Genomic DNA, 12,139 nt, shown 5'->3' on the forward strand with positions numbered 1-12,139 from the left:
AAAAATTGGGGTTTAGGGGGGAAAATTCAGATTTGGGGATGGAAATATTGGGATTTTGGGAGAAAAACAGGATTTAGGAAGAAAAAAAATTGGGTTTGGGGTGAGAATTGCTGGGATTTGGGAGGAGAATTGGGATTTGGGGGGAAAATTTTGGGGTTTGGGATGGGAAAACCAGGATTTAGGATGGAAAAAACAGGATTTAGAGATGGAAAATTGAGATTCAGTGTGAGAATTTTGGGATTTGGAGATGGAAAATCGGTGTTTTGGGATCGAAATGGGATTATGGGGCGAGAACTGCGGGATTTGGGACGGAAAATTGGGGTTTAGGGTTGGAAAATTGAGGTTTAGGGTAAGAATTGTAGGATTTGGGATGGGAAATTTGGAATTTAGGATGGAAAAACCAGGATTTGAGATAGAAAAACCAGGATTTGGGATGGAAAATTTGGATTTTGGGATGGAAAAACCAGGATTTGGGACAGAAAAACCAGGATTTGGGATGGGAAATTTGGATTTTGGGATGGAAAAACCAGGATTTGGGATGGGAAATTTGGATTTTGGGATGGAAAAACCAGGATTTGGGATGGGAAATTTGGATTTTGAGATGGAAAAACCAGGATTTGAGATGGAAAAACCAGGATTTGGGACAGAAAAACCAGGATTTGGGATGGGAAATTTGGATTTTGGGATGGAAAAACCAGGATTTGAGTTAGAAAAACCAGGATTTGGGGATGGAAAATTGGGATTTGGGGAAAAATGGGATTTGGGATGGAAAATTGGAATTTAGGATTGAAAAACCAGGATTTGGGATGGGAAATTTGGAATTTAGGATGGAAAAACCAGGATTTGGGATAGAAAAACCAGGATTTGGGATGGAAAACCAGGATTTGGGATGGAAAACCAGGATTTGGGATAGAAAAACCAGGATTTGGGATAGAAAAACCAGGATTTGGGATGGAAAATTCGGATTTTGAGATGGGAAAACCAGGATTTGGGATGGGAAATTTGGATTTTGGGAGAGAAAAACCAGGATTTGAGATGGAAAAACTAGGATTTGGGGATGGAAAATTGGGATTTGGGGAAAAATGGGATTTGGGATGGAAAATTGGAATTTAGGATGGAAAAACCAGGATTTGGGATGGGAAATTTGGATTTTGAGATGGAAAAACCAGGATTTGGGATGGAAAAACCAGGATTTGAGATAGAAAACCAGGATTTGGGACAGAAAACCAGGATTTGGGATGGGAAATTTGGAATTTAGGATGGAAAAACCAGGATTTGGGATGGGAAATTTGGATTTTGGGATGGAAAAACCAGGATTTGAGATAGAAAAACCAGGATTTGGGGATGGAAAATTGGGATTTGGGGAAAAATGGGATTTGGGATGGAAAATTGGAATTTAGGATTGAAAAACCAGGATTTGGGATGGGAAATTTGGATTTTGAGATGGAAAAACCAGGATTTGAGTTAGAAAACCAGGATTTGGGATGGAAAAACCAGGATTTGGGATGGGAAAAGCAGGATTTGGGATGGGAAATTTGGATTTGAGATGGAAAACCAGGATTTGGGACAGAAAAACCAGGATTTGGGATGGAAAAACCAGGATTTGGGATGGAAAATTGGGATTTGAGATGGAAAAACCAGGATTTGGGATGGAAAATTTGGATTTTAGGATGGAAAAACCAGGATTTGGGATGGGAAATTTGGATTTTGAGACGGAAAAACCAGGATTTGGGACGGAAAAACCAGGATTTGGGATGGGAAATTTGGATTTTGGGGTAGAAAAAACAGGATTTGGGATGGAAAAACCAGGATTTGGGATGGGAAATTTGGAATTTAGGATGGAAAAACCAGGATTTGGGATGGGAAATTTGGATTTTGGGATAGAAAAACCAGGATTTGGGATGGGAAATTGGGATTTTGAGACGGAAAAACCAGGATTTGGGATGGGAAATTTGGATTTTGAGATGGAAAACCCAGGATTTGAGATAGAAAACCAGGATTTGGGACAGAAAACCAGGATTTGGGATGGAAAAACCAGGATTTGGGATGGGAAATTTGGATTTTGAGACGGAAAAACCAGGGTTTGGGATGGGAAATTTGGATTTTGGGATAGAAAAACCAGGATTTGGGATAGAAAAACCAGAATTTGAGATTAAACTCTCACCAATATCAGGAATAACCTCGTCCCCCTCGCTCTGGGAATCCTCCTCGGAATCCTCGGGGTCCCCCCGGGGTCTGTCCTGGGGGCTGGGGGGGCCCTGCCCGGAGCTGTCCTCGTACGTGTAACCGATGGAGGCCTTTTTGTCTGCCAATCTATGGGAAAAATTAATTAAAATTAATTAAATTCATTAATTCCAGAGCTGTCCTCGTACGTGTAACCGATGGAGGCTTTTTTATCAGCTAATCTGAGCCAAAAATAACACAAAATTCATTAAAATTAATTAAATTAATTAATTCCAGAGCTGTCCTCGTACGTGTAACCGATGGAGGCCTTTTTATCAGCTAATCTGAGCCAAAAATAACACAAAATTAATTAAAATTAATTAAATTAATTAATTCCAGAGCTGTCCTCGTACGTGTAACCGATGGAGGCTTTTTTATCAGCTAATCTGAGCCAAAAATAACACAAAATTAATTAAAATTAATTAAATTAATTAATTCCAGAGCTGTCCTCGTACGTGTAACCAATGGAGGCTTTTTTATCTGCTAATCTGAGCCAAAAATAACACAAAATTAATTAAAATTAATTAAATTAATTAATTCCAGAGCTGTCCTCGTACGTGTAACCGATGGAGGCTTTTTTATCAGCTAATCTGAGCCAAAAATAACACAAAATTAATTAAAATTAATTAAATTCATTAATTCCTGAGCTGTCCTCGGACGTGTAACCGATGGAGGCCTTTTTATCTGCTAATCTGGGGGAAAATTAATAATAAAATTAATTAAATTAATTAATTCCAGAGTTGTCCTCGTACGTGTAACCGATGGAGGCTTTTTTGTCTGCCAACCTGGGCCAAAATTAATAATAAAATTAATTAAATTCATTAATTCCAGAGCTGTCCTCGTACATGTAACCGATGGAGGCCTTTTTGTCTGCTAATCTGGGGGAAAATTAACACAAAATTAACCCAAAATTAATTAATTCCAGAGCCCAGAGCTGTCCTCGTACGTGTAACTGATGGAGGCTTTTTTGTCTGCTAATCTGGGGGAAAATTAATTAAAATTAATATTAAAATTGATTAAATTAATTAATTTCAGAGTCCTGGAGCTGAAAATTAACAGAGGGAAAATTAACAGGAAAATCAACAGGAAAATCAGCAGGAAAATTAACAGGAAAATCAAAATTAATAGGAAAATTAAGAGGAAAATTCCAGGGGAGGGAGAAGAGTCATAAAAAAATAATTATTTTACCCAAGGAGGGGATTGGGAAAGGGGAAATGGGATTTTGGGGATGGAAAATCGGGATTTTGAAGGAAAAATGGGAATTTTGAGGGGGAATTTGGAAGGAAAATGGGAATTTTGAGGGAAAATGGGAATTCTGAGCTGGAATTTGGAAGGAAAATGAGAATTTTCAGGAAAAATGGGAATTTTGAGAGAAAACTTGAATGAAAAATGGGAATTTTGAGGGAAAATGAGAGACTTGAGCTGGAATTTGGATAGAAAATGGGAATTTTGAGGGGGAAAATGGGAATTTTGAGTGAAAATGGGAATTTTGAGAGGGATTTGGAAGGAAAATGGGAATTTTGAGGGGGAAATTTGGATGAAAAATGGGAATTTTGAGGGAAAATGGGAATTTTGAGAGGGATTTGGAAGGAAAATGGGAATTTTGAGGGCGAATTTTGAGGAAAAATGGGAATTTTGAGAGGAAATGGGAATTCTGAGCTGGAATTTTGAGAGGGAAAATGAGAATTTTCAGGAAAAATGGGAATTCTGAAAGAAAATCAAAAATCCCAACCCAAACCCCCCCCAAAGCACAAAAATTCCAACAAAAAAATAAGGAAAAAAACCCCAAAAAATTGGAATATTTTTCTCCCAAAATCAGGAACATCCCAGAGGGTTTTGGGGATGGAAATTTTAGAGATTTTTGGGGGTTTTTTTGTTTTATTTCTCACTTTTTTTTCTCGTCCTCGTTGGGTCTCTGGAGGCCCCCGTAGAGCTCGTCCATGTAGATCTGGTACAGGCACTGCTCCTCTGAGACTGAAAAATCACAATTTTGGGGTGAAATTTGGGTGGAAATAAAGGAAAAAATAAAAAAATAATAAAAAAAATAGGAGTTGGTGAAAAAAAAATGAAGAATTGGTGAAAAAATATGAAGAGTTTATCAAAAAAATTCAGAATTTTCGCCTTAAAAATGAAGAAATTGCAGGAAAAAATCTCCAAAAATTTCCACCCCCAAAATGCCCAAGAATTCACAAAAAAAAACCCCAAAAAATTACTCAAAAAACCCGAGAAATTCCCCAAAAAAACCCCAGGAATTCCTAAAAAAAACCCCAAGAATTCCCTAAAAAAACCCAAAAAAATTCCCAAAAAAACCCCCAAAAATTCCCAAAAAACCCAAAAAATTCCCCCCAAAAAACCAAAAAAATCCCCAGAAATTCTTCAAAAAAAAAACCCCAAAAATTCCCACAAAACCCCCCAGAAATTCCCCAAAAAATTCACAAAAAAACCCCCAAAATTCCCCAAAAAAATCCCAAAAAACACTCAAAAAATCCCCCCAAAGCCCCCAGAATTTCCTCCCAAAATTCCCCAAAAACCCAGAAATTCCTCAAAAAAACTCCAAAAATTCCCCAAACCCCCCCAAAATTCCCAGAAATTTGCCAAAAAACCCTAAAAATATCCCCAAAGAAAACCTAGAAATTTCCCCAAAAAAACCCCCAAGAATTAAAAAAAAAAAAAAACAAGAACCCCAGGAGTTTCCTAAAAAAAACCCAAAAAATCCCCCCCAAAAACCCCAAGAATTCCCAAAAAAAACCCAAAAATAAAAAAATAAACAACCAAAAATCCCCCCCAAAAATCCCCAATAAACCCCAGAATTTCCTCCCAAAATTCCCCCAAAAAATCCCCAAAAACCCCCAAAAAACCCCCCAAAATTCCCCAAAAAAATCCCCAAAAATTCCCAAAAACCCCCAGAATTCCCCCAAAACCCCAAAAAATCCCCAAAAATCCCAGAAACCCCCCGCAAAATCCCCCCAAAACCGCCAAAAATTCCCCAAAAAATCCCAAAAAAATCCCAAAAATTCCCCAAACCCCCAGAACTCCCAAAAAACTCAGAAAAAAATCCCCAAAAAAACCCAGAAATTCTCAAAAAACCAAACCAGGAATTCCCCCCCAAAAAAAACCCCTCAAAAAATCCCAAAATTGTCCCAGAAATTCCGAAAAAAAATCCGAAAAAATCCAAAAAAAAAACCCCAAAAATTCCCCAAAATCCCCCCAAAAAAACCCCAAAAAATTCCCAAAAACCCCCAAAAATCCCCCCAAAAATTCCCCAAAAAATCCCTAAATACCCCAAAAAAACCCCCAAAAATCCTCCCAAAAATCCCCAATAAACCCCAGAATTTCCTCCCAAAATCCCCCAAAAAAACCCCAAAAAATCCCTAAAAAATTCCCAACCCCCCCCCAAAACCCCCCCAAAATTCCCCAAAAAAATCCCCAAAAAATCCCAAAAATTCCCCAACCCCCAAAATTCCCAAAAAACCCCCAAATTCCCAAAAAAATTCCAACTCAAAGGACTCACTGCCAGCGAAGTCGTTCTGCACCAGCCCCCGGTAGCGCTCGTAGTTACATTTGCGCTCGTCCGATTCCGCCTCGGGGGAGCTGAAAAATGGGAATTTTGGGGGTAAAAATGGGGATTTTGGGGGTTAGAAGTGGATTTTGGGGGTTAAAGAAGGATTTGGGGAAAAAAAATCTGGATTTTGGGGAAAAAAATTTGGGTTTTGGGGAAAAAAATTTGGGTTTTGGGGAAAGAAAAGCGGATTTTGGGGAGGAAAATGGGAATTTTGGGGGTAAAAATAGGAATTTTGGGGGTAAAAATGGGGGTTTTGGGGGTTAAAAGTGGATTTTGGGGGTTAAAGAAGGATTTGGGAAAAGAAAATTTGGATTTTTGGGAAAAAAAGATGAATTCTGGGGGGTTTTTCCCTGTCAGAGATGGATTTGCGCTTGTCCGATTCCGCCTCGGGGGAGCTGAAAAAATGGGGATTTTGGGGGTAAAAATGGGAATTTTGGGGGTAAAAATGGGGATTTTGGGGATAAAAATGGGGATTTTGGGGGTAAAAATGGGGATTTTGGGGATAAAAAATGGGGATTTTGGGGGTTAAAAGTGGATTTTGGGGATCAAAGAAGGATTTGAGGAAAAAAAATTTGGATTTTGGGGGAAAAAAGGGAATTTCAGGGATCCAAAGGGGAATTTCAGGGATTTAAAAGTGAATTCAAGGATCCAAAGGGAATTTCCTCAGGAATGTTGGGAATTATTTAATTTTGGGAATTCCTGGGGAACATTGGGAATTCCAGGGGAACATTGGGAATTATTTAATTTTGGGAATTCCTGGGGAACATTGGGAATGATTTATTTTTTGGGAATTCCTCAGGAATCTTTGGGAGTTGTTCAGGAATCTTTGGGAATTATTTAATTTTGGGGAATTCCTGGGGAATTTTTTGGAATTATTTATTTTAGGAATCTCACGTGGGGCTGAGCAGGGCGGGGCCGTACAGGGGGATGAAATCCAGGTGGGGAATTTTTGGGAATTATTTAATTTTGGGAATTTTTGGGAATCTCACGTGGGGCTGAGCAGGGCAGGGCTGTACAGGGGGATGAAATCCAGGTGAGGAATTTTTGGGAATTATTTAATTTGGGAATCTCACGTGGGGCTGAGCAGGGCGGGGCCGTACAGGGGGATGAAATCCAGGTGGGGAATTTTTGGGAATTATTTAATTTGGGAATCTCACGTGGGGCTGAGCAGGGCGGGGCTGTGCAGGGGGATGAAATCCAGGTGGGGAATTTTTGGGAATTATTTAATTTTGGGAATCTCACGTGGGGCTGAGCAGGGCGGGGCTGTACAGGGGGATGAAATCCAGGTGGGGAATTTTTGGGAATGATTTAATTTTGGGAATTTTTGGGAATCTCACGTGGGGCTGAGCAGGGCGGGGCTGTACAGGGGGATGAAATCCAGGTGGGGAATTTTTGGGAATGATTTAATTTTGGGAATCTCACGTGGGGCTGAGCAGGGCGGGGCTGTACAGGGGGATGAAATCCAGGTGGGCGCGGACGTCGAATCGGTCGATCATGTTGTTGGTGTCCCCCTGCCAGGGCATCCTGAAAAATGGGGAAAAAATATTGGAATTTTTGTCTGGAATGAGGAGAATTATCTCCCATTTCATTCACAAAAAAAAAACCAAAAAAAATTCCAGGAGCAGCCGTTAAAAAAAAAACAACCAAAAAATATCTGAATTTTCTTTGAATTTACGGGTTAAAAACAGGTTAAATTTCATTTTTTGGAAAAAATTATAATAAAAAATTTATTTATAATTTTAAAAAATTATTTTAAGAAACACATAATAAATAAGTTACCATTTTCAAGAAATAAATTTGTAATGATGTCTATGAAAAATAAAATATTTATAAAAAGACATTCTGAATATATTATTTATAAATTTAGAATATTATATTATTACATAATAACATCCAACATATAATATGTATTAAAATTCTCTATTGTTATACATTGCATTATCAATTTTTATATATTATACTCAATATTAAAGTAATAATTTATATAATAAATAATATACAATAATATACTACATTGTTCTAGACAATACATATAATATATATAATAATATATTACATATAATATTATATATATTATACATTATAAAATGCAATATTAAATAACACATAATACTATCAGATAATAAAAAATTATATTCTAAATATATTAATTAAAATGACACATAATAAAATATTTATTCAAAATATTACATCTATTAAAATATTACAATAAATGAAATACTGATGATAAACAAAAATTTATTTAACTGGGATTTATCCAGCCCTGTGGGTGATTCCAGGGTGGGAATTTTCTCCCTGGAATGAACAAAATTCTTTTATTTCAGAAAAAATTTGGGAGTGATGACTCCAATAAAAACATAAATTCCCCAGAGATTTGTCTAAAACCACCCGAATTTCGATCCCTGGAAAATCCAGGATTTCTCCACCCCCTTGGGGCTGATCCCAGGGATATTCCAGAGATAATTCCATGGAATTTTCACCCTGGAATGACCAAAATTCCTCAACAAAAATGGGAACAACAGCTCCAAATCTTCCCGGATTTTGCCAAAACCACCCAAATTTCAATCCCTGGAAAATCCAGGATTTCTCCACCCTCCGGGGATGATCCCAGGGATATTCCAGAGATAATTCCAGAAATAATTTACCCCTGAATTCCATGGAATTTTCATCCTGGAATGAGCAAAATTCCACCTTTCCCAGCACCAAAAAATGGCAAAACCAGCTCCGAATTGTCCCAGATTTGTCTAAAATCACCCAAATTTCGATCCCTGGAAAATGCAGGATTTCTCCACCCCCTTGGGGCTGATCCCAGGGATATTCCAGGAATAATTCCATGGATTCCAGGCGGGAATTCCCGTGTCTCACTCACATGTTGACGGGGCTCTCGGCCGCCAGGGCCACGGCAGAGTCCAGGTGAACTTTGCAGGCCCGGCCGTGAACCTGCAGGAACTGAGCCGGGTCCTTTTTCTGGGAAAAATGGGAAATTCCGGGAATTAGGAATTCTAAATCAGTGGGGGAAATTGGGAATTAATGGGGGAATAAATGGGGAAAATTGGGAATTAATGGGGGGAATTACTGGGGGAAATTAATGGGGGAAATTGGAAATCAATGGAGGAAATTAATGGGGGAAATTGGGATTTAATGGGAATTAATGGTGGAAATTAATGGGGGAATTAATGGGGAAAATTGGGAATTAATGGGGGAAATTAATGGGGGAACTTTGCAGGCCCGGCCGTGAACCTGCAGGAACTGGGCCGGGTCCTTTTTCTGGGAAAAATGGGAAATTCCGGGAATTAGGAATTGTAAATCATGGGGGAAATTGGGAATTAATGGGGGAATAAATGGGGAAAATTGGGAATTAATGGGGAAATTAATGGGGGGAAATTGGGAATTAATGGGGGGAATTTGGATATTAATGGGGGGAATTAATGGGAGGAATTGGGAATTAATGGGGGAAATTAATGGGGGAAATTGGGAATTAATGGGGAAATTAATGGGGGGATTGGGAATTAATGGGGGAAATTAATGGGGAAAACTGGAAATTAACGGGGGGAATTGGAAAATAATGGGGGAAAATTAAAAAATAACGGGGGAAAATTAAAAAATAACGGGGGAAAATTGGAAATCAATGAGGGAAATTAGAAATTCCCCAACTCACGATTTTCTCGTAGTACTCGCGGCGTCTCTCGGCGCGTTTCTTGTAATCCACCATCATCCCCCGCAGCTTCCGCTCGTGTTTCCGCGCCTCGTGCCACATCCCGGCCCCGCCCGGCCCCAAAGGGGCTCACCACGCCTCAGGGAACCTTCCAGGACCTTCCAGAACCTTCTGGGACCTTCCAGGACCTTTCACTGTGGGATGGGGGCAGCAGGGACCTTCCAGGACCTTCCAGGACCTTCCAGAACCTTCCGGGACCTTTCACTGCAGGATGAGGGGTCAAAAATGGGGTCAGAACCTTCCACAATGGGACAGGGACCTTCTGGAACCTTCTGGGACCTTCCAGGACCTTTCACTGTGGGATGGGGGCAGCAGGGACCTTCCAGGACCTTCCAGAACCTTCCAGGACCTTTCACTGCAGAATGAGGGGTGAAAAATGGGGTCAAAACCTTCCAGAACCTTTCAGGACCTTCCACAACAGGACAGGGACCTTCCAGAACCTTCTGGAACCTTCCAGGACCTTCCACTGTGGGATGGGGGCAGCAGGGACCTTCCAGAACCTTTCAGGACCTTCCACTACGGGGCAGGGACCTTCTGGAACTTTCCACAATGGGACAGGGGCAGCAGGAGCCTCCTAGAACCTTCCAGGACCCTCCAAAGTGGGACAGGGACCTTCTGGAACTTTCCAGGACCTTCCACTGCAGGATGGGGGGGAGGGGGGGGTCCAAAGGGGGTCAGGAACCTTCCAGAACAAGACAGAAAGGTCTGGGACCTTCCAGAACCTTCCAGGACCTTTCACTGTGGGATGGGGGCAGCAGGGACCTTCTAGAACCTTCCAGAACCTTCCAGGACCTTCCACTGTGGGATGGGGGCAGCAGGGACCTTCTAGAACCTTCCAGAACCTTCCGGGACCTTCCACTGTGGGATGGGGGGGGGGGTTCTACAGCGGCTCAAGAACCTTCCAGAAGGATCCAAAGGGTTGCAGGGGGTTCCAGAACCTTCCAGGGGCTTCCACAGGTGGTTCAGAACCTTCCAGAAGGGTCCAGAAGGGTCCAGAATGGGCCAGAGGGGGTTCAGGGGCCTTCAGAACCTTCCAGAAAGGTCCAGAAGGTTCCAAAAATGTCCAGAAGATTCCAGAAAGGACCACAGTGAGTTCAGAACCTTCCAAAAGGGGCCAGGGGGTTCTACAGGGGGTTTCAGAACCTTCCAGAAGGATCCAGGAGGTTCCAGGAGGTTCCACAGGGGGTTCAGAACCTTCCAGGGAGGTCTAGATGGTTCCAGAACCTTCCAGGGGGTTCCAGAATGTTCCAAGGGGATCCACAGGGGGTTGGGGAGGGGAAAGGGGGAGGACGAGGAGGTTCCTGTGGGAGGAAAAATAATAAAGAGGATTTAGGGAGGAGGGAATTGGGAATTAAAGGGGGAAACTGGGGATTAAAGGGGGAGAAAATGGGAATTAAAGGGGAGAAATTGGGAATTAAGGGGAAAAATTTGGATTTAAAGAGGGAATTTAATGGGGAAATTGGGAATTAAAGGGGGAAAACTGGGGATTAAAAGGGAGAAATTGGGGATTAATGGGGGAAAATTGGGAATTAATGGGGGGAAAAGGGGAATTAATGAGTGAAAATTGGGAATTAAAGGGGGAAAATTGAGAATTAAAGGGGGAAATTGGGAATAAAGGGGAGAAAATTGGGAGTAAAGGAGGGAAATTGGAAAAACGGGAATCAAGAAATGGGAACAATGAGGAAAAAAGTGGGAACTGGGAATTAAAAAATAGGAATAAAGTGGAGAAAAGGAATTTAAAAATGGGAATAAAGGGAAAATATTAATTTAAAATGGGAATAAAGGAGGAAATAGAAATTAAAAATGGCAAAATAGGAATTAAAAATAGAAATAAAGGGAGAAAAGGGAATTAAAAGTGGGAATAAAGGGGAAATACTAATTAAAAATAGAAATAAAGGGGAAATACTATTTAAAAAAGGGAATAAAGGGCAAAATAGGAATTAAAATGGGAATAAAGGGAAAAATAGGTTAATTAGGGGGTAATTAATGGGGAATTAATTAGGGGGTAATTAATGGTAATTAATTAGGGCCGCAATTAACGGGAAAACCCGAGGGGGGTTAATTAGGGCCGTAAATAACGAGAAAACCCGAGGGGGGGTTAATTAGGGCCGTAAATAACGAGAAAACCCGAGGGGGGGTTAATTAGGGCGTTAATTAAGGCGTTAATTGGGGGAGCGGCCCCGCCGCCAACGCCGCTCACCGCGCTCGGCGCCACCCGGAAGCGGAAGTGACGAGCGGAAGCGGAAGTGAGGGAGAGGCGGGGAGAATGACGGGAATGGGCGGTGCTTACGTGGTTGCGTGGAGGGCGTGGTTTGTTTCAGAACGAGGCTGGGGGCGTGGTCTAAGTAAGGGGATAGGGCGTGGTTTACTATCAGAACGATGCTGTGGGCGTGGTCTAAGCGTGACGCTAGGGGCGTGGCTTGTGTCAGAACGAGGCTGGGGCGGAGCCAATTGGCGGGAGATGAAGGGGCGTGGCTTTAAATGTGGGCGGGGCTTAAGTGGTTCCTTTTCCGGGTTCTGTTCCCAGTTCTGTACTGGGATAGACTGGGGGCGGTCCCAGTGAATCCCAGTTTATCCCAGTTCCTCCCAGTCCCTCCCAGTCTATCCCAGTCCCCTCCCAGTTCATCCCAGTCCCTCCC

General features: G+C 41.3%; 1 protein-coding gene across 4 annotated transcripts in view; it reads right to left on the bottom strand.

Moving 5' to 3' along the window:
* The window catches only part of CLASRP (CLK4 associating serine/arginine rich protein), a 33,524-nt gene extending 21,787 nt beyond the window's left edge, over positions 1–11,737 (bottom strand). Inside the window, exons 1-8 of one of the 4 annotated variants that reach the window (XR_014591652.1) lie at positions 11,701–11,732; positions 10,644–10,801; positions 9,444–9,704; positions 8,655–8,752; positions 7,208–7,309; positions 5,735–5,814; positions 4,113–4,197; positions 2,165–2,313 (exon numbers count right to left, since the gene is read on the bottom strand). Coding sequence is in view for 3 of the 4 variants with exons in the window: in XM_083877238.1 (XP_083733364.1) it covers positions 2,165–2,313; positions 4,113–4,197; positions 5,735–5,814; positions 7,208–7,309; positions 8,655–8,752; positions 9,444–9,542 (613 nt within the window). In the remaining variant the exon portion in view is untranslated. Of the gene's footprint in view, positions 1–2,164; positions 2,314–4,112; positions 4,198–5,734; positions 5,815–7,207; positions 7,310–8,654; positions 8,753–9,443; positions 9,705–10,643; positions 10,802–11,700 lie in introns of all 4 variants that reach the window. The other 3 variants (XM_083877238.1, XM_083877237.1, XM_083877239.1) reach the window with 3 other exon arrangements.
* Positions 11,738–12,139: the final 402 nt, after the last annotated feature.

Source organism: Zosterops lateralis (assembly GCF_965231275.1).
Source record: "Zosterops lateralis genome assembly, chromosome: 23".
Taxonomy (NCBI): Eukaryota; Metazoa; Chordata; class Aves; order Passeriformes; family Zosteropidae; genus Zosterops; species Zosterops lateralis.